The 23,024-nt window shown below is 44.6% G+C and overlaps 1 protein-coding gene across 1 annotated transcript in view; it reads left to right on the forward strand.

Annotated features, from left to right (window-relative positions):
• DAPK1 (death associated protein kinase 1) overlaps positions 1–23,024 on the forward strand; it is a 198,820-nt gene that overhangs the window by 143,871 nt on the left and 31,925 nt on the right. Inside the window, exons 11-18 of the mRNA XM_023508301.1 lie at positions 615–734; positions 3,306–3,404; positions 4,216–4,314; positions 6,984–7,082; positions 8,070–8,267; positions 10,099–10,296; positions 15,095–15,193; positions 20,849–20,926. Coding sequence (XP_023364069.1) covers positions 615–734; positions 3,306–3,404; positions 4,216–4,314; positions 6,984–7,082; positions 8,070–8,267; positions 10,099–10,296; positions 15,095–15,193; positions 20,849–20,926 — 990 coding nt within the window. The remainder of the gene's footprint in view (positions 1–614; positions 735–3,305; positions 3,405–4,215; positions 4,315–6,983; positions 7,083–8,069; positions 8,268–10,098; positions 10,297–15,094; positions 15,194–20,848; positions 20,927–23,024) is intronic.

Genomic DNA, 23,024 nt, shown 5'->3' on the forward strand with positions numbered 1-23,024 from the left:
GCTGGGGATTCGAACCCGCCACCTTAGGTGTACGTGGCTGGCGCCTTAGCCGGTTGAGCTATAGGCGCCGAGCCCATTCTTTTTTTATGTATATATAATTGTGACTAGATTCTGGAGAACTTTGCCATGTTGATAAATAAAGAAGAAAGAAATTCAAGTGATGGAAAAATGACAATGCTGCACTTGGAAAAATTGCAAATTGAGACTATCTTCTTCAAAGACACCATTTCTTTGCTTCTGTGGTTTTTCATTTTCCTCACCCAGGAAGAAAGTCTGTGTCACACCTGATATTTCCCACCGTGGTTTTTCGGCCTATATTTTGACAGATTCCTAAGATAAACACAAAGGGTTATTTGTTATCATGGTTGTTTGAAATCTGAATCTTGGAAGCTGTTGATTCTCTGGGTTGAAGTGCAGATGACATAAAGGCCCCAGTAAATCACAGATGGTGTTTGTTTACAACATGGAAGGGGCAAATGGCACCCTCCATGAGCATGTGGGTTGGGGGATTAAACGCCCCTGGGAAAAAGTGACCACTGGTTTCTCTTATACCAGTAAGGAGATCACAGCCAGCAGACTAAGGCTTTCTTTCCGTCTTTGCTGTCTCTACCCAGGATGAGGAAGACTCCTTTGTGATGAAAGCCATCATCCACGCCATCAACGATGACAACGTCCCAGGCCTGCAGCACCTGCTGGGCTCCTTGTCCAACTATGATGTTAACCAACCCAACAAGGTCTGATTTTGTTGTGCTAGGAGTAATGGAGGGGTGGGTACAGTGACCGTGCACCTCAGAATCCAGGGTGGAAAGACCCCATCTCCATCCTCCCTTCCGATTGATGCTGCAGGAAACATCACTTCCTGTTTGGATAGTGATTTGAGTCACAAATAAGAGCTTTTAGCATTGAGGGCCTTTTTTCATTCACCTGTCGCACCTTTACTCATGAAATTTTATTTTTTAATTTCTAATTTATCTATTTATTTACTCATTTTTCTTTCTTTCTTTCTCTTTGTTTATCAATTTATTTTTGAGAAAGAGTCTCATTCTGTCCCCCTGGGTAGAGTGCCATGGTATCATTATAGCTCGCAGCAACTCAAATTCTTGGGCTCAAGTGTTCCTCCTGCCTCTGCCTCCTGAGCAGCTGGGGCTATAGGCACCCATGACAACACCTGGCTAGTTTTTCTATTTTTATTTTCAGTAGAGACAGAGTCTTGGCTTTGCTCAGGCTGGTATTGAATTCCTGAGCTCCAGCAACCCACCTGTCTCAGCCTCCCAAAGTCCTAGGATTAGAGCTGTGAGCTACCACATTCACTGAAGTCCCTGTTGTAGTTGTGTCCCGCACCTGGGAGGTGTGTCACACCTTTACATGGTGCCTGTTAAGTGGGAGCACACCCATCCTCCTCTCCTTTCCCCTTTTTTCCCCATTCTCCCCAGCTTGAATTCAACTGAGTTTTTCTCCTGTGTGTGCATGTGTTGGTTCATCTACTGGCTTCATGTTAGTATTAAGCACATTGGATACTTGTTTTTCCACTCTTGTGATACTTTCCTCAAGAGAATGTTCTCCAACTCTATCCAGGTTGATATAAAAGATGTAAAGTCTCAGAACTCAACCTAGACCTCCCATTTGATCCTGCAATCCCATTACTGGGCATCTATCCAGAAGGCAAAAGACACTGGTACTAGACTATTTATCACAGCTCAATTTACAATTGCCAAAATGTGGAAACAGCCTAAGTGCCCCTCAACCCAGGAACGGATTAACAAGCTGTGGTATATGTATACCATGGAATACTATTCAGCCATGAAAAAAAATGGAGATTTTGCAGCATTTGTATTAACCTGGATGGAGGTGGAAGACATTATTCTTAGTGAAGCATCACAGGAATGGAGAAGCATGAATCTTATGTATTCAACTTTGATATGAGGACAATTAATGACACAGTAGGGGGTGGGAGAAGGGGTGAGCAGAAAGAGAGAGAAGGTGGGAGGGGGTGAGAAAAAGGAAAAGAAAAAAAGAAAATAGTGACTAATTCTAAATTGGATTTAATTTTGACCAAAGTACGTTATTCAAACAATAATTTTTAATTCAACTTGTTAATATGTTGTTTAGGATATTGCATCCTCATTTATAAGTGAAATATGTTTGTAATTTCCCTATATAATAATATATTTTTTCCAATTTTAATATAAGGTATATCCAGATGAAGTAGAATGATTTTGAAGTATTTCTTCTTTTTCTATTATCTATAAGATTTGGCATGATCTGTTTTTTGAAATTGTCTTCTATTTTTATTTATAAATATTAGTTGTCTATTTTTTGAGACTTTGTAAAAAAAAAAGAAGTTAACTGATGACTCCATACTGAACCTCAGAGTCAAACCATTCTATGATAGACATACTTTTATCTGACAATGTGAATGTTACTTTTTTTGCATTATTATTATTATTATTATTTTTTTTTTTTTTGTAAACAGAGCCTCAAGCTGTTCCCCTGGGCAGAGTGCCGTGGCATTACAGCTCACAGCAACCTCCAACTCCTGGGCTCAAGCGAGTCTCCTGCCTCCGCCTCCCAAGTAGCTGGGACCACAGGCACCCGCCACAACGCCCGGCTATTTTTTGGTTGCAGCCATCATTGTTGTTTGGCGGGTCCGGGCTGGGGATTCGAACCCGCCACCTTAGGTGTACGTGGCTGGTGCCTTAGCCGGTTGAGCTATAGGTGCCGAGCCTGCATTATTATATTATTGCTCAATATTTCATTGCAGCAATCATCTGATTTCTTTTCCAAGTGTGTTTATCTTTGTCCATTCTTTTATGAGGTTTTTGTTTCTAGTCCTTATCTTAAACATTGTTATTATTATTAAATTTTAAATCTCTTTAATTTTGTGAAGGCAAAAAGTGGAAACCAAATAAACACATGTATATATATAGAAAAAAATAAAAAAATAAAAACAACTTCTTATCTACAAAAAAAAAAAAAAGACATAGAGTCTCCATCTTCTTTTATGTCTGAATAGAATTCCATAGTGTGCATCTACCATATTTTTTAATCCATTCATGGGTTGCTGGGCACTCAACTCATGGAAGTTCAGATCTACTCACCCCACAAATGAAAATGTCGCTGCTGATGTGACTCTGAAAGAGGAAGGGCTGTTGTGTGTCCTCCCACCTGTCTTGTCTTCCTGTTAGGCAGGAGTACCTCTGTGTCTGCTGGGCCCGGGAAGGTGTATGGGGACAGCCATGACGCTTTGGGCTTTTCATTTCCTACCCAAACTGAAGAAAGGTACTTTCTTTTCTCACCTTTTCCAGCACGGGACCCCTCCGTTACTCATTGCTGCTGGCTGTGGGAATATTCAAATACTACAGTTGCTCATTAAGAGAGGCTCAAGAATCAACGTCCAGGATAAGGTCCTTATTCTGTTTTATCACAAGCCAATTGATTTTTAAAGTGTTTCCAAATGTCTCCTAATCAGAGAGGTAACAGAGAAATTACACATGTCATAATTTGTTTCTCGGTTTCCTGGAAAGAAAGATGTGCGCCTCAAATAGCCTGGTACAGTGTGACACATATGCTAGAAAAGGCCAATCAGTCCTCTCCTCCTTGGCTCTGATGCTGAGATCCGCATTTCTTTGGGCACGACCTCGGATTTGACTCCTTACTGATCACACTTGTTCTACAAGGTCAAATGCCACACTTGGAGAATGTCACCATCTAATTAATCTCATCAAACGTGTGTTTGCCTGCGTGTTTACTGGGCATCTGAGGAAGGATGGTACATGTTGAGGAGCAGCTCGCGTTAGAAGTGCAACAGAGTTGAATAATAGCTGGCCGTCAGCACAGTGGATGTGTCGCCGTTTCCTTAGACCTTCAAAAGAGCTTTAAATAGGCTAGATCTGGCCTTCTGTACCAGGGGAATTCTAACCGCAGGCTGAAATGAGAGTTTACAAAAAGAAAAATAATTTTTTTTATTCTGAAATAATTTTAGATTTACAAAAAAAGTTGGAAAGATAGTACAGAGCTGCCCTCAATGTTAACATCTTGTGGGAGCATGATGCATTTGTTAAAACTGTAAAATCCAGCAAGGGTTTTATTGCTCTGGGAGGTTGTTTCTTTGGCACTGGTTACCACATAGGAAGGGAGATATAACGATTCCAAGGATGCATGCATTCAAATGTACTTGCTCCCTAGAAATGTGACTCCAAGTTTGTTTTCATGCAGGGTGGATCCAATGCCATCTACTGGGCTTCTCGGCATGGCCATGTTGATACCTTAAAATTTCTCAATGACAACAAATGTCCTTTGGATGTGAAAGACAAGGTAAGACCAATTCTCGTCTTTTTTTTTTTTTTTGGAGACACAGGCTAACTGTTGCCCCAGGGTAGAGTGCTATGGCTGATGCCTAGCTCATAGCAACCTCAAACACCTGGGTTCAAGTGGTCCTTCTGCCTCAGCCTCTCAAGTACCTGGGACTACAGGTGCCTGACACAATACCCAGCTATGTTTTTTTGTTTGTTTGTTTGTTTTGTTTTATTATTGGGGATTCATTGAAGGGTACAAGATATGAAGTTATGCTGATTGCATTTGTTAGGTAAAGTCCCTCTTATAATTGTGTCTTGCCCTCAAGAGGTGTGTCACACATTGAGACCCCACCCTCCTCCCTCCTTCCCTCTCTCTGCTCTTCCTTTCATTCACTTCCTTCCCTCTTTCTATCTCTCTCTGCTCTCCCCTCCCCCCATCCCCCACTGTGTACTAGGTCATTAATGTCCTCATATCAAAATAGAATATGGAGGATTCAGGCTTCTCCATTCTTGTGATGTTTTACTGAGAATAATAAATGTGTTCTACTTCCATCCATGTTAATACAAAGGCTGTAAAATCTCCATTTTTTTAAATGGCTGAATAGTATTCCATGGTATACATATACCACAGCTTGTTAATCCATTCCTGGGTTGGTGGGCATTCAGGCTATTTCCACATTTTGGCGATTGTAAATTGAGCTGCAATAAACAGTCTAGTGCAAGTGTCCTTATGATAAAAGGATTTTTTTCCTTCTGGGTAGATGCCCAGTAATGGGATTGCAGGATGGGAGGTCTAGCTTGAGTTCTTTGAGAGTTCTCCATACTTCCTTCCAAAAATGTTGTATTAGTTTGCAGTCCCACCAGCAGTGTAAAAGTGTTCCCTTCTCTCCATATCCACACCGGCATCTGCAGTTTTGACATTTTGTGATGTGGGCCATTCTCGCTGGAGTTAGGGGGTATCTCAGGGTGGTTTTGATTTGCATTTCTCTAATAATTAGGGACAATGAACATTTTTTCATACGTTTGTTAACCATTTGCCTGTCTTCTTTAGAGAAGGTTCAATTCATGTCTCTTGCCCATTGATATATGTGATTGTTGGCTTTTTTCATAGGGATTAATTTGAGTTCTCTATAGATCCTAGTTTTCAAGCTTTTGTCTGATTCAAAATATGCAAATATCCTTTCCCATTGTGTAGGTTGTCTATTTGCTTTGATTGTTGTCTCCTTAGCTTTTCATTTTAATTAAGTCCCATTTGTTTATTTTTGTTGTTGTTGCAACTGCCATGGAAGCTTAGAGACAGGGTCTCACTCTTGCTCAGGCTGGTCTCAAACTTCTGAGCTCAAGGGATCCTCCTACCTTGGCCTCGCAGAGTGCCAGGGTTACAAGTGTGAGCCACCATGCACCTGGCCCTAGTTCTTTTCTTAGTGAGGGACATGAGGAAGTAGTAAAGGATGCATGTGAGTCCTGGCATGCCGTATACATCAGGATACAAAGAATGGGGAGTCAGGACCAAAGTCCTACAGCAGAGAATTTAAGTTGGAAGTTTGTTTTTGCCTGTGGCTTCATCTAATATTGAAATCTTCCAGATTGTTGCCATAATGTGCGAGCAGTAAATGATCATCCCTGCAACATGCAAACTCGAAGTTCTCACAGAAAGACAACCAGACAGAGACCTAAGTCTCAATCCTTATCCTGACTTTTGCTGACTTGCCTTGTGCTTTTAAGGCAAATTTATTCTATTTTCCTCTTGTTGGAAGTGGCTGACAGGCTGACCTTACAGTCACTGGCACTAAAAGATTAATGAGATAATGCACATTAAGTAATGCTGGGGGCAAAGATTTTATAAACGTTACTGATTTAGCAAGATACCTTACTGTCACTGATGGGTGTTTCATTCAGTATCCCCAACAATCCCATGAAGTAATTGGCAGTGCTGGAACCTGAACCTCAGATTTCTACCTTCTCATTCATAATTTATTTGACTGTACAACACTTCTGTGCCTTCAATACTGGTAGACTAATTTGACATGTTTAGTCCAGGCTGTCACAGACAGTTGTACAGGTTGCGCACTGCACTATATCTAAGGGATGATGGCTATTTATTACAGCAGTTTTCTGGGAGGTAGCAATAAAATATCTCATTTTGTCTTTTTCCAAATTTGCTTATTCTGAAAATTTGGGCCATGGATATAAGTAACTTATCTTAAAGGAGTTGAATCTGTTACTAAGTCATGGAAAATTATTGTATGGGTGAATAGTGACGTACTTTGAAGTCCCTGGCAATGAAATGAGAAACCTGTTAATAAATAAAACTGTACATTTAAATAATTGCTGAATAATGAACCTTATATTAAAGCAGGAATAGTATTTTAAAAAAAAAAAATCACATGGCTGGAAGCATCCATACATAAAGAAGATTAAGAACAGCATCATGGAAAAGGGAAAGACGTCTCCCTGAGTTGTTCACACTTGGGGGGATTTATTACTTCCAGAATGGGCCAAATGTGTGGATCTAACACTCACCCTATGGTGGACACCCTGGTCCCTGGTCCTGTCTGTAGAGAGGCATGTGGCCCAAGGGGGTTGGGTGACAGGGTAGAACCAGACTTGGGCCTTGTGTTCTCATGTCCACAGCTGCTCACAGAGGTGAGAGGTGACTCTGAGTCTTTGGCTCTCTTCCTTCTGCAGTCTGGAGAAACAGCCCTTCATGTGGCAGCTCGCTACGGCCATGCCGATGTGGTTCAGTTACTGTGCAGCTTCGGCTCCAATCCCGATTTCCAGGACAAGGTGAGTCGCGGTGGCTGACGCCTCCTCCTTCTGCTCTCTGCAGGATGTGTAGGCAGCCACACGGTACAGTTGGGACCTTCGGTGTTGTATGCAAGTGAGATCTCCTGACAGAGGAGAGGGTCTCTGGCAGAAGGTAGGGGACTCAAACAGAAGCACTGTCCAACACGTGGAAGGTGCTAATGCTGGGACCAGTTCATTCATTCATTTAATCCTGTGGACAGCCCAATGAGATGGGCTACTATTATTATCTTTCTCATTTTTCAGATGAGGGAACTGAGGCAGGGGAAGTTTCCATGACTTGCCCAACTGAACACACACGGACTTGTTTCAGAGTTCACGTTGGTAACCACTGTACTATACTAGCCTCTCATAGAAAGACAATGTATCTAATGATGCTGGTCATGAAGACCTAGGCCTCACGGTCCTTATAGACCACAAGGCCAGCCCTTCCTTCGCCCTGGTAAAACATGGTTACCTTGATTACTTCCTCACCAAGGCAATAGTACTGTTATGACTCATCTTTGTGTTACATACATGACAGAAATCTTTGGGCATCGAGATTGTCAGAAGAATTCCTGCTCAGAGAAGTGCTCTCCTACTGCTGAGGAAGCCACTCTGACGAGAAGGATGCAATGAATCCACCCACAACACTAGGCTCTATTGTTCAGAGAAACAGGGCCCCGTGGATTCAGTGGGCTCTGGATGTCAGTTGTTAGTCACGTGCAGAGAAAGCCAGATTCATCCAGCACACAAGTGTTGAGGGAAGAAAACTAATGGGGGAGAGACATCAGATCTGGCTGTTTGTGGTGGTGGCTCAACACCCATGTCACCATTTCAGAGCAGTGTTTAGCTCCAATGGCTACGAGCTCTTTCCCCTCCCTGCCTTGACTTTGCTATTGGATTTGACCACACTCTCACCACGCCACGCTTTGAACTTTGTTTCACATCACTGCACTTTCCTCTTCTATGCACTTGTCTCCTTGCCAGGAAGAAGAAACCCCCCTGCACTGTGCTGCCTGGCATGGCTACTACTCTGTGGCCAAAGCCCTTTGTGAAGCTGGCTGTAATGTGAATATCAAGAACCGAGAGGGAGAGACACCCCTCCTGACGGCCTCCGCCAGGGGCTACCACGACATCGTAGAGTGTCTGGCCGAACACGGAGCCGATCTGAATGCCTCTGACAAGGTGCTTGATGGGGGGTGGTGTCACACCCACTGGAAAGTCATCTGGGAGCTAAGGGACTGACCACAAGATGCTTCGATTCCTTTCCTGGAGTTAAACTTAATACAGCAAATTGTAATTATTCTTTCTTGTCTCTGTTCCACAGATTCCGTGAACACTTTTAGATTATGTTTAATAATTAATATGCTTTTCTTGCATGCAAAAAGTCCACAAATTGGTCAAATGGCTTGGTCTCTATTTTATTCCTTGCCTGTTTAGCTTTGGAGAGAGAGGTACAGAGATAATAACTGAATCCGAGACGATCCTCGTTGAGGACTGACATTGCCAAGACACTATTCCTTTTTAGATAAACAAAGAAATAGGTAGTTTGTTTACTTCTGTCATTTGCTATTTTGCAGAAAGACAATAAAACGCTCTTATTTGTCTGACAAGCTCCATTCTAGACCAGGTGTTCCATTTTCTAATTAAGCAAATTCAGTACAATCTGTTTTGGTTGTCAACTTGTACATGAGATGAGGCTGCGAGGTAGCCATGTGCAGTTAGATTGAGGACGCAGTATAGTTGCATTATTATCTGCCATTTGTGAAGTGTTTTCTTGGGACAAAACAGTGGTTCTCAGCTTGGGGCAACATTTGATAATGTTGGAGACAGTTTTTGCTTGTCACAGCTAGAGGTGGGGGTTGTTGCTGGCATCTCGTAGGTGGAGGCCAGTGGTGCTGCTAATCATCCTACATCCCATAGGACAGCTCCCCATGGTTATCTATCCCCAAATGCCAACAGTGCTCAGGTTGAGAAACCCAGTACCAATAAGGTACAGAAGTGTTTCAGAACTCTCTACCCAGCACCTAAAACTCAGCACCGTTTATTCACTCATGCAGATGTGTTCCTTGGCCAGTGGGCAGCCAGGCAGAGAAACCCAGTACAGATATGGTATAGAAACGTTTTAGAATTTTCTACCCAGTGCCTAAAACTCAACACGTCTATTCACCAGGGAATCTATAATGAATTTCCAGGTTTGATTTTTATAGGGTACAAAGGTAAAGCATTTTATATCTTATTTCTTATTTCTATGACAGCTCTGAGCAAATTGTTTCACGTCACTTTCTCAGTTTTTCCTGATGGGAATTAAAATAGTAGGCTCTCTACTTAGAAAGTTGGTAAAGATGGCGGCACCCATAGCTCAGTGGGCAGGGCACTGGCCACATACACCCAAGTCTGGAGGGTTTGAACCTGCCCGGGCCTGCTAAACAACGAGAACTACAACAATAACAACAAATAGCCGGGTGTGTGGCAGGCAGCTATAGTCCCAGCTACTTGGGAGGCTGAGGCAAGAGAATCACTTAAGCCCAAGAGTTTGAGGTTGCTGTGAGCTGTGAAGCCACAGCACTCTACCCAGGGTGACAGCTTGAGACTCTGTCTCAAAAAAAAAAAAGAAAGTTGGTAAAGATTGCTGAGCAAATTTAAAAAAAATTTTTTTAAGTACTTTAATTAAACAGGGCATTGGAGTATTAAGAATTTTTATGTTTTATAAATACAGAAGCAAAAAGCAGCATAGATTCTTCCTGATTATATGGCACAAGCCTGAATGAACCAAGCTCATGGTCAGCTCAGGCTGTGATCACTTGGAGTGGAACATATAAAACCTTCTCTGCCTTCCCACTTCTGTATGCCACTCACCTCCCCAGGAAAAGTCTATGCTTTTCTAATCCTTCTTCAGGCTTTTTGATAATGATCCTTTTGCCAATCAGCTCTCAGCCAAAGGCAGCAGGAGAGGCGTGGAGTCTGGGGTCACATGCCCAAGTGAAAACACTCATGCTCCTGGGTTTATTTGCAGGATGGACACATCGCTCTGCATCTGGCTGTGAGACGGTGTCAGATGGAGGTCCTCAAGACTCTCCTTAGCCAGGGATGTCTCGTGGATTTCCAGGACAGGCATGGCAACACCCCCCTCCACGTGGCCTGTAAAGATGGCAATGTACCTATTGTGGTGGCCCTCTGTGAAGCAAACTGCAATTTGGACATCTCAAACAAGGTATGCACAGGGAACAAGATCCCTGCAGATTCCACCCGTGTCCATCCCTTCACCTGCTTCTGGGTTAGGGCCAAGTTTCTGTTTACATCTCTTCATTGTTAAAATGGTCATCACTCATGTACATGTGTTCTTTCCTGTGGGGCTCTGCCATTTTAAGGTGTATTTTACATATCACTTTTGAATAATTTCCTAGAGTTACAGAAAATTACTGTATTTTCCATGTAAAATGTGCTCCCATATATGTAAGGCCCACTCATGTTTTGGGCCCAGGTTTTCAAGAAAATGTCCCTTGATAAAGTGGACAGCTCTCAGCCAGGACAGACACATCTGGGGAATCTGAGTAGGAGCATTAGCTGCCCCAGTAAATGTGCAGATCCCACTGCCCTCCTGCAGCTGCCTGCTCTGTGAAGGCTGCCCCTTCCCTCTCTCCCAGGAACCCTTCCTTCCCTTCCGTGTCAGAGGCCGTGGTTAAGTTGGGCATGTGAGTGGCTGGTAAGGCAGGAGCTTCTGAGGCCACTTGGCCAGTGGGCAGCCAGGCAGGTCCTTAGGCTCTATGTGGGGTTCTCAATTTCCTCTGTATGGCCGGGCCTGCCTTGCCAGCCCCACCACTGCCCCCACTCTTGATCATGGCATTTGAGGGAGGCCACTCTGGCTCACTCCCACCATATTCCAATCCTTCCCAAATGGAACCCCATGTGCCCAGTGGGCCCAGGCTGTACTACCCATGTTTAAGGCACGTCCTTAATTTTCCCTCAAAAATGTGGGCAAAAAGTACACATTGTACATAGCTAAAGACAGTATTCCATTACATTATTTACTGCCCAGTCTGCCTTAGCACTGATGGACAAGCAGAGTGTGAGTATGGAGGGTTTCGGTGTGTGCATATGGTCCTGCAGATGAATCAGAGACTGGTGCAAATTGGGGCATTTTTCTGGAGCACTAAGTTTTCAGGAAAAAAATCCAGTAATACTGTGATTTGATCAAGATTCCTAAGACCATATTTTTCTTCTTTTTGAATCAAGAATTTTATAGTCAAACGCTCTGAATACCTTTTTTGTGTGTGCTAAATAAATTTAGTAAGACCAAGAGGATAATTAGACAAATACTAAAGAAATGAAAATAATTAATTGTGTGCTCCTAAGTCTGTAAAATAAACCTGTATGTTGACTCTTAGAAATTAGCTACTGCCTTCCCTTTTCCCTGAATCCATCTAGATTTTAATTACCAAAGAAGATAGAATAGTTGGATATTCATGTGGTCTGGGTCCTGTAGCTGTATGAAAAAGTTCAAGCACTATTCTGTTATGATTGTGTTAAAAACAAAGCCCAAATGGAATTAATATTTTAATTACAGGGAAATGTTTGTTTACCAGTGGCGTGTACAATGCCAGCAGGATTTAGTATGATTTGTTTGAGGTATAAGAACTAATGTCTGAAACAGCTGGAAAATTATACCTCTCTAAAAAATTATTCCTCTTGCATATTATGTGATTCATTCTGATGGAAATTGAAATCGGTAATCTTCACATTCTGGGACCGTGAAAGCCAGTACCCTCTAGGTCTTAGCCATTAGCTGCTGGTTGCTTTCTTCGTTTATCCCATTCTAATCTTGCCAAGTCAGTAATGTAAGTGGCTTACGGGGAAAGCCTAATATAATATAAGTAGCATAAAGATCTCAGCTTTCCTTCTTGGATTTTTTAAGTGAATCGAAAGCAGCTTCGAGGAACATCTGTGCCCTGACTTGACTCCCCTTAGACTTGGCCACCCCGTGAACGGGAACTCCCATGTGCCCAGCATCTGGACCCAGCTCTGTCATGAGACAGGCCAGGGGGAGTCGAGCATCTCATGTGCTTTGCCCCAACCTAAACAGGGAACAGGTGTTCTTTCCAGCTGCGCCCCAGGTCTAAAGGCAAAAAAGTGCACTTGTGATCTTTGTTCTTTAAAATTCCAGCAAGAGAATCTCAGACTCTCATATTTTAAAACAACTGGCTTACTTAATGGAAAAGTCTTCACATTTTTGCTACTGCAAAGGCCCATGATAGTCCACAAACGCTGATGTAAGCTTGTGTTTCTGCTATAAATGGCATGTACACAGAGGGCTTTCAATAGATGATGTTGTCATTGAGTCGAGCTCAGTTGAAGCAGAAATCATCATTTTCTCAGTTTCAGTCTCTTGGAATCAGCAACAAAGTTCAGATCTGCAATTCAGAGCCTGTCTGGAGCAGAAGTGTGCTGGTGGCCTGCAGTCTGTGTCCTGTGCCCACAGACAGGTTTCCCAGGTTGCTTTGGGGGCTCTGATGATCAGCAGGCCCTGACTTTGGGGTTCTCATGTCTCTTCAGTAGGGTTAGTGTCACACACATTTGTCTGTTTTTTCTTTCTCTCTTTTTTAAAGCAAAAGCCATGAGGGCTCTAGAGGGGCTTAGAAGATGGGCAGGAAGTATTAAGTGAGGCATCATTTCCCACCAAGGCACATCCAGCTTCACAAAGACTCCCTCAAGTAACCAGTTGACAGCGTGACGTGGCACAGGGGCATCTCTGATCCACGGGATGATTGTGGCTCTTCCGCCCTGCTGTTGTCTTGCCCTTTCCTTATCTGGATTACATTCCCCAGAGATAAAAATGACAATTCAAGTCGCATTCCTGTTGGGGACATCCTCACTATCTTTGATGCACATGCAGTGAAACAGACATTTTTTCATCCTTCAGTGTTCTCATAAGAAAATCAGGATAACCAGCGGCTGGTTAACCTGCTGTGTTGGAGAACACCATGAGGGAAGGAAATAGATGACACAGAGGCGTGACCCTTACCTCTCTGTTCCTTTCTGAGTTAGCACTTTTATGAGTAAACACAGGGAAAGCATGGTGTGCACACATGTGCATGTGCACACGCACACACACACACACATCTGGGAGGATGAAAGAGAACTCCACGTCCAGCAAGCATTTCTGGAGGCTCTTCTCAGACTGCTGAGCGTGGAGGGAATAGTTCAAAGAGCTCACCAGAGTGGATGGTTCTGTCCTCAGGCTGCTTTTAGACAGACACATACACATTCAAATACAGCAGCATCTCCTGTTGTCATCGCTGCTGTAACAGGGACACAGGGGCTTTGGAAACGTAGAGGCAGAGATTCAGACATTATTGAAGAAATCAGAGAAGGCTTTTCAGAGGTGATCACTTAAAGTGATTAAAGCTTTGACGGAGAGAGAAGAGGGGACACATATTTGACTCTGAGGTAAACAAGTGTGTCTGCTGGGGGCTGTCACTGACATGTGGTAGGGTGAGGTAGGGATTTAGGTGGGGGGAAGCGGGAAAAGGACAAAATGAAGCTAGGATGAGCCATTGGGTCCAGGTGGTGAAAGGCCTGGAATATGCTAAAGGGTCTGTATTTTATTCTGTCCAAACTGGGGGCTTTCAAAAGTGTGGGTTTCCTCCACCCCACCATGTCCCTCCTTGTTGGCTTTCTTCCCTTCTGTAAAAGAATGTATCATTCTATAGCCAAAATGGTATCCATCTTCCAGACATTTCATCCAAACCTTTAATCCCTTTCTTCCTTTTCATGTTAACAATAGGGTATTTGAATGCTTGATACCTCTTTCTAGATCATTGTAGAAGATAATAGTAAAGAAACACCAATGTATGTGCCATACCTGTTGCCCCAAAAGACAAAATGTTAAATAGGGATGGCTGTGAGCAGGGGGCCTGGGGGCCAATGGGGGAGAGGACAATCATATGTCCTTCTATTATATATTGTTTGGATGTTTGGAATGAGCACGTGTTAACTTCAGAACAGAAACTGTTATTTACAAATACCATTAATCAGGGATTCCCCAGTTTTCCTTACAGTCTCAGGAATTCTTTTCTTGGTTTCCCTAGGGCAAAAGAAGTACCTGCCAGTTCTGTTAACAAATTGAGTGGTTCAGTACAAACGCCTTAATGAGTAGGTCCTGACAACTTTGTAGCCACTGAGAAAAATAACACACATAAATTGAAAGAAAAACTATTTTTATTTCATTTTTACAAAACCACAATGGCTGATTCTCAGATGTGTGCACCTGTTGGGCAGTGCACAGCCTTCCAAACCTTGGACTCCGATTAGACACATCATCCTCATTTTCCACAGTGATTTTCTCATACTTGTTTCTATAGCACAGCAACTGCCAACCCCTGCTGTGCAAAGGCAGGGTATCATTGAAAGGAAGGTGATACAGTCTAATGATGGGACTCGGAACTACCTTCAGCTGGTAGTTCACTTGGTGTCCTCACTAGGTGGTTCCATCAAACTCCTCAAATGTTCCTCATCACCCCTGTGAGTTCACTGCTGGTTCCAGAAGTGCCTTGGCACACAGTTTGGGACCCACAGGCATAAGAAGAACATGGTGGGCATGCCCTTGTAATGTCACTCATTGAGAGTCTCCAATATCTGTCCTTCCATCTTCTCTTCCCTGGGTATGTCTAAATTTGAACTATGATGCAGATCTTGCTAGAACTTTGGAGCCCAGAAGCTCTTGGCTCCTGCCTGCTTCCTGCCAGCACAGCAGGAAACTTAATTTAGTTACCCTGTGTAAGCCTCCTTTTACCCTTTGAAATTATATTTAAAGTTACTTTTTAACTGCAACGTTCTTGAAAATGTCCTGCCTGACTGGCCTGCCTCAGTGGATGGTGAGTTTCTGGTGAAAGGAGATGGCACCTCGTCCCTCCTCCTGGGGGACCCCGACTGTCTCCCCAGAGTGTCCTCCCTGAGTGTTAACCTCAGCGACAGTGTGAGAAGAGCTCATTGGTCTTTTTCTCTCTTCCCAGTGTGGACGAACGCCTTTGCACCTTGCAGCCAACAATGGGATCCTGGATGTGGTCCGGTACCTCTGTCTAATGGGCGCCAGCGTGGAGGCGCTGACCGTGGTGAGTGTCCTTGGGCCAGTCAGGAGGGAGCTGCAGGGAGCTCTCCAGCCTCCGGGCAGGAGGGGACAGGGAGCACTGGGCAACTGCGTTCTAAAGCAGACAAGCTGCTGTTTCTGCAGTGGCTCGTACCTGCAGTTACATGCACAGTTGCCCACACAAACTTGTTCCATCCTGTTAATTTCCATCCTGGTTTCACCCCACCAGGCCCCGCTCTGCCAGGGGTTCCCACTGGTTCCGCCGACCTCTTGGGTTTCCATATTACACAGCAGGGCCTCCGTGTTGTTGGGAGAGGTATGTTTCCCTTTCCTAAATGCTCTCCCTGCCCCAGGTCCCCCTACCTAGGGGAGCCCTATAGTCAGACCTGGAGGAGGAAAGGCTGTCAGTGTGGGGTGTGGTCCCCACTTCTTCCCGCAGAGACCAGGCTGCCCGGCTCCAGAGGCACAAGAGCAGCTCTCTGTGGTTTAAGGAGTCTGCCTGTGCTACTGGGCCTGCACATTTTGTGTGTGTGTTTAATTTTTTTATAGTAGTTAGGATCTCCCTATATTTCCCAGGCTGATCTGGAACTCCTAGGCTCAAGGCATCCCCCCACTTCTGCCTCCCAAGTAGCTGGAACTACAGGCACTGCCACACCCAGCCCTGCAGAATATTTTTAAGTGGAATTTCTTCAGCTCCCTTTGCCTTCTCTTCCCATTGCAGATCTAGTTCCTCCCAACAGAGGAAAGTCTTGCTTCGTATTTCATGAACTAAGCAGGAGAGAAAATACCTCAGCTAATAAGATACAGTTGCGGCTTTATTGCTGCTGCTGACAGTGGGCTGACTGTCCAGTCCTCCTGCTGAAACTTACACATTAGAGCTTTGCTGCTATAGGTGATTCTCCTAGGATATCAAGTGGCTTTTTAATGTGGCTGCCAACATCAGGGCTCTGAAGTTTGAATAGAGCCTTGTTTCCCAGAGACATCAAGGGGTTAGCAAACTGGCCTTCTGTCCAAATCCAGCCCACTGCCTGTTTCTATAAATAAAGTTTTATTGGGACACATGTCTGTGCATTTGTGTAGTCTCTGGCTGCCTCCACAGTGTGGTATTAGAGTTGAGCAGCTCCCACAGGCACTATATGGCCCACAGAGTCCAAAACTCCCCGGCCCTGACAGAGGTGTTTGCTGACCTCTGGTCTAGGATTTGCCTCCCTGGGTGCCCTCAGGTCTGCTCTGTGTGGTATTAGTCAAAGCGTGGTGCTTCCTCTCAGGCTCAGTTATAACCAGTATTCTATGTGGGGTGCATCCCCTTCTTAGGATACCTCTGTGCTCAGTGCAAACCCACACACCATAAGAAGGTCCTGCCCTGTGTGACCTGCTGGCTTGTCAAGCCCTGTGCAGCCATGTCTGGGCTCAGGGTCCAGGTACCTTGTAATGGAGTATTATTATGTATTTTTATGAGGAAAAAATATTCTTTTTGACCCTGAAGTTGCCTCATAATGAAACTAGCAAGGACATTTTTGAAAATTCTGGCTGCTGTAGGGTGCCGGCCCCATATACCAGAGGTGGCAGGTCCAAACCCAGCCCTGCCAAAAAAAGAAAATTCTGGCTCTTGATCGCTTCCAGATAATGACAGTGTGGGATGGGACAGTGTGGGATGGACTGCCCACTCCACAGCGGTCCTCCTGTTACTGTTGTAACTTCACCCCCACCCCACGACCCCTGTTCCCTGGGTCCTGCTCAGCACCCTCCTCAGGCTTCCTTCCCCTCCTACCTGCCGATCCTGAGGCCCCTCCCATAGGCACCCAGAGGCGCTGCACTCAGCTAACTCATTCTACCACTCACCAGGTGCTGCTAAGAACAGGGAGTCCAGTGGCAGTGAGATAGGAGTGCCACTCAGAAAGTGTCTAAAAATGGAGGAGGGACACTTACACAATAGTCAACATAATAGACATTGACTGGGAACAGATGGTAACAGGTACCGTGTTTCCCCAAAAATAAGACCTACCCAAAAAATAAGCCCTAGCAGGATTTCTATGCATGTGTTAAATATAAGCCCTACCTGAGACCTAGTGATGAGCGTGGCTATGCAGCATATCTGCATAGCCAAGCCATGCATTTCGGCGAAGTCAGTAAGACATCCCCTGAAAATAAGCCCTAGTGTGTCTTCTTGAGAAAAAATAAATATAAGACAGTGTCTTATTTTCGGGGAAACACAGTAGAATCGGCTTAGAGATGCTTTTGCCTTTATCTGTCCACATATAACCCTGTTCAAATATGAGTCAGATCCTACCACTCTCTTGCTCAGATGCTCCAACAGTATCCCATCAGGGTAAACATCTTTACGATGGGACTTCCCCAAAGGCCTGCCCCGACCTTGCCTCCCTGACCCCATTTCTTGTTTCTCCTCTTCCCCTGCACCAGCCACTTGGGACCCCTTGATATTCAAGCCTGATGGCCATCCTGCTGCCCCAGGGTCTTTACACTTGCTATTCGTGGGCATGAGAAGATCTTCCCCGGGTATTTATAAGTCTTGGTCCACCACCTTCTGCAGGTTTGACTCAAATATCACCTTCTTGGTGAGGCTTTACATTAAGGGCTCTCTCATTTTAAATTCTGTGTCTCCTCCCCACCATTGCCCTGGCCTGCCCAAACCTTTCCCTGCCTCATCCTTCTCCATAGCACCTGTCACCAGCTGACGGACTCTACTTTATTCACCTATTTGTTTCTGGTCTTCCCTGTCCACTAGATTGTATAACCCACAAGAAGAGGGATTTTGTTGGATTTAGTGACTTCTGTGTCCCCAGCCTTGTGCATAAAGGGAGCTCAATAAATACCTGCTGAACGAAAGAGGGAATAAATGAATGACATCACAGTACCTGGGACACGGACTGTTTGTTGATTGGGTGTTAAGTGGATGGAGTCTTACAATTTTGTAGGTTAAAAAGAAAATCCATCATCTGCCCCCACACTGTTTGAAAAATGTGGAAGTTTTTGTACATGTTCCTTCTGATAATGTTTTTACTGGAAAATCTGACTTCCTGAGCACAATGAGTGAGTGGCCTTTAGGCCCTTCCATGGATTTCTTCCCATGACATGCTGCCAAATTGGGCCTCACTGGCCCAGGCTAGAAATGGGGTGAGAGGTGTTGCTGGTGCACAGGAGACACAGGGATTCCTGGGCCCAGCTCAGCCCTCTCCAGCCACTCGGTCTCCAAGGCTCACAGGCCCCACGCTGAGATGATGGACTGCTGGGTGCTGAGACACTCAGCCATCTTCTGTGTCTGTCCATGCACGCACTTGTTGGGTCCCTGAAAGCTCTGAGTGTAAGCCCGAGTCACTCGAGTGCCAGTCAGTGAGCTTAGCCCCTCCATCAGTGCCTTGTGCAGCCAAGACCCGCGAGCAGAGACCCAGCTCCTGCCCCTTCCCTCTCAGACAGACGATCAGGTAGTTTGGGGGAACTTCCCAGCTGTTTCATTAATAATTACTGCTGCCTGCTTCTCCTGGGCTGGCAATGGGCTGGCTCTTTGCATTTGTTTTTTTTCTAAGCTGCTCAAGAACCTGCGTGGGCAGATGAATAAACCCAGTGGGGAAGGCTCAGGACCTCTGCTGAAGCTCCCTGTGTCCACTGCACTGGCAGGCATTCCTTATGCAAGCCTGCACAGTGTCCCTTACAGCAACGTGTTTCTGTGAAGTGAACTGTAAAGTGCTGTGCAAATGTAAGGAATTATTGTCGCTGGTGGTTCTAGTCTATCAAGAGGTTGCTTGGTGGAGAGTACCCTGTGCCAGTGACACTCCTCCTCCTGTTGCAAGTCTGAGATCTCCAAGAGGAATACCTTGGGAGACAGGAAACTTAAGTCAAGGCTTAGATTTCTTCAAACTAGGGCAGTGGTTCCCAAACTCTGCTGCTTGGTAGAATTAACTGGGGGAACAGGTCACGCCCCAGACTGATGAAAGCAGTGTCTGGGTAGGAGCTAGGGAGCAGGATTTTTCTAAGACCTCCAGGTGATATCCCAAGTGCAGTGAAGTTTGGAAGTCACATAATCCAGGTCCTTCTCTTGATTTGCTATGAATACTTGGTTGGAAATACGGTATCTGATAAGGGACCTAATTCATCCCAGAGTGAACTAGAAGCCCTCACCTGCCCGCTGGAGACACTGCAGGATGCTAAGGGAGCAGAGAGAGATGACAGGCCTGGCTAGCCAGTAAGCCTCCCCCAGAGCACCCACCTGATTCTTGGCAGGCCAGTCTGCAGACAACAGTGGTTCTCACTTGGGCCAGGTTGCCCCTCAGGGGACATTAGGCAACGTCTGGAGACATTCTTGGTTGCTTCAATGAGAGCTGGGGGATGCTACTGGCATCTAGTGGATAAAAGCCAGAAATTCTGCTAAACAGCCAAGGCACAGGTCCAGTTATCTGGACCTCTAGTGCCAGAATAGTGAAAGGCTGGTTTAATGGAACCCCAGTCGTGGCTCAGAGAATTAACTGAATTGAGGGGCTGGGAGGTTTGCTATTAAACGAACTCCAGACATCCCTAAGCTTCAGGGATTCCACTGTTATTGATAAACATTTTAGATAAATCCTTCTTATTTTTAAGTCCAGTTTATTTATTTGGAAATTGCTTCCCATCTTTTCCTCTTTTAGATTTTTTTTTAATCTCTAAAAAAACTGCAACAGAACAGCCCCTAAGCTTCTTTCCTCCTTGGTGTCATGGGCACAATGAGAGCCCTGCCTCCGGGTGACTTCCAGAGTTAGAGCACACAGAGCTCTGAGAACTGCATCTGCCGTGTGCCCCGGGGGGGGGGGGGGGGGGGGCGGTTCAGGAAATGTTTGCCATTGTTGGGCCCATTCATGGTACAGAAACAGATTCGGTATGAAACTGGAGTCCTAGGAAAGTCTCTAAGTAAAACGCAAGCACCAAAGTGCCTTGGGCTCATGTTTATGTTTACCAAAAATACATCAGTCAAAGTTGTCTGTGAATAACGTAACAAAGTGACTACAGTCCACAGCAAATTGGGGTGTACTGTAAAATAACTAAGAGTGAAATTGGAATGTCGCTAACATGAAAAGAAATGATAAATGCTCGAGATGATGGAATTACTCTGATTCGATAATATATATCATATGTCTGTATCAAATCTGCACATATGCCCTATAAATAATATTAAATATTACATACCCGTAATAATTAAAAATGCATACTTTTTAAATTATCAAACTAAGTCTTTTTTTAAATGCAGAGTGATGACCAGGAGTGGCATCATGTGAAGGCTGGATTTGTCCATATGTGGACTGTAGGACATCAGCTTGTGCTAAGCAGTGTGTCATCTAATGACAATCTTTATTCTCTGCCTAATTGGGTGAGAGTTTCAGGACTTGCCGTATTCAGCCAGCTACGGAGGCAGCTGGGTAGTGATTAGCTGTGGGCCTGCGACCTCTGCCTACTGTTCCACAAGACACCAGTGCACGTCTGGTTCCTACTTTTTATATTCCCTTCCTGAACAATCAAGTGAAATGAGGATTCCACAGATAGGGAGATAATCCAGGGCGAGCTCTGTGTCTGCCTGATTTGCTTCTGACCTCAGATGTGCTTTCGTCTCTGCCTCAGGTGGATGGGATTAGTGTATGGAACACACAGGGCTCTATCTTCCAGAGAAAAGAAACTAACGCTTTTTCTCTAACAGGATGGAAAGACGCCAGAAGATCTTGCTAAATCAGAACAGCATGAGCATGTAGCGGGTCTCCTTGCAAGACTCCGAAAGGTGAGAAATTCAGTTTATAGTTCTGAAATTCTCTACTTTTATTTATGTGAAAAATCCTCAGTCTTTTCCCTTAGTGGATTATTAGAATGAACCAAACAGGGCTTTGGACAACAGTCTCTATGAAGTGAAGCATCTGTCCCTGTCCTGTCGTTTACATGTCACTTGGCATAAACGTGTAAGCTCAGGATCAGGTTTCTCCATTTGGACTTGGAAATGATGGACCTCTTTATAGTTGCTGGACCTGGTTTCTCTCCTACCATCGCTGCAACATCTACCTCCCATAAAGTAGAGCGGAAATGAGGTGCTGACTCTGTCTCTTTCCTTCTTATGTTTTGAGGTCCAAGATATCACTTAAGTTCCTCTTTACCATCATAGCTCTAAGGTTTAAATGATCATGAAAAACATAAGTGAATGCAGTTGTACCTCTTCCCACCTCACATGGTAGCAATGTGTAGTAAGAGATGTCATAAGAGCTTCCCATCAATCTGGAAGCTTTATGTTTTACGCACAAAGATGTTCCCAGCAATGTTACTTATAAAAAATACCCTTATAAAACTTGGAAACACTAGGTGACCAACAATAATGACTAATATTGTCTTAAGCTACTGAATAGAATTCTTTTTGGCCTTTATAGTAGTTTTGAGACTTGGCACCTATAGCTCAAGCGGCTAAGATGGCAGCCACATACACTGGAGCTGGTGGGTTCAAATCCAGCCTAGGCCTGCCAAACAACATGACAACTACAACCAAAAAATAGCGGGGTGTTGTGGTGGGTGCGTGCAGTCCCAGCTACTTGGGAGGCTGAGGCAAGACAATCGCTTAAGCCCAAGAGTTGGAGGTTGCTGTGAGCTGTGACACCCTGGCACTCTACCTAGGGTGACAGCTTAAGACTCTGTCTCAAACAAATAAAAATTTTTTTTAAAAAGTAGTTTTGAGAGGTTTTGGTAGTGGAATTTAATACTCAGGGTATCCACTGGGCTTCAAAGCATAAGATAAATTATGTGTCCATTATAGCCCCTACTATGTTAAAACTACATAGAAAGAAAATGTTGCCAGTAGTGGTTTGTGATTTGTCTATTGTGAGTATATAACGTCTTTAAACATTACTGTAGTTTTCCAAATTTTTTATGGTAATTTTTTGGGGGGTCTGGCTATTGCTCAGGCTGGTCTTGAACCCCTGAGCACAAGCAGTCCACCCACCTTGACCTCCCAGAGTACTAGGATTATAGGCATGAGCCACTGCGCTGGCCAATAATCATGATTTTTTAAAAAACCAAACTTTCTAGAAACAAAAGATAATTGAATTAGGTGAAGTACTTATTGAAAAGGTACTGTCCAAAACACGCTCTAGATGTCCCTGTCAGGTGCAGGGAGACGTGCCTGGCGGAGGGGAGTGATGTCTGAGGCTTCACGGCTGCTTCAAGTGTGTGTTTGTGGTTGCCTCTTGGTCTTGCCAAAGGCTGTAGGGACATAGACCAGAATAATTTTTTTCCTTCTGCAGCACACGGATTTGAAGGGAACCAACTGTTTTAAGTACATAGGCATATTTAAAACTCTTCGGAGTTGATGCGGAGGTAATGTCACAGATCATTCATTTTAACACCCTTGTGCTTGGGACTCTGAGAACTGGCCACAGAAGCACCGGCCAGATGATCAGTGAAGGCTGAGATCTCCCAAGGCATTTAGTCTCTCCTTTGTTCAGAAAGAGCTAAGTGTGGAAAGATTTTCTTTCCCTGACTCATCCGTCCCTACAGAAAATATGTAAATTTTTTTTTTTTTTTTTTTGGAGACAGAGCCTCAAGCTGTCACCCTGGGTAGAGTGCCCGTGGCATCACAGCTCACAGCAACCTCCAACTCCTGGGCTCAAGCAATTCTCTTGCCTCAGCCTCCCAAGTAGCTGGGACTACAGGCATCCGCCATAATGCCGGGCTATTTTTTGCTTGCAGCTGTCATTGTTGTTTGACAGGCCTGGGCTGGATTTGAACCTACCAGCTCAGGTGTACGTGGCTGGCGCCTTAGCTGCTTGAGCCACAGGCACTAAGCCTAGAAAATATGTAAATTAATCATAGGCTTTGTGTTTCCCATGCCACCATGGACT

This window comes from Otolemur garnettii, unplaced genomic scaffold, assembly GCF_000181295.1.
Source record: "Otolemur garnettii isolate 467f Iridium unplaced genomic scaffold, OtoGar3 scaffold00243, whole genome shotgun sequence".
Taxonomy (NCBI): Eukaryota; Metazoa; Chordata; class Mammalia; order Primates; family Galagidae; genus Otolemur; species Otolemur garnettii.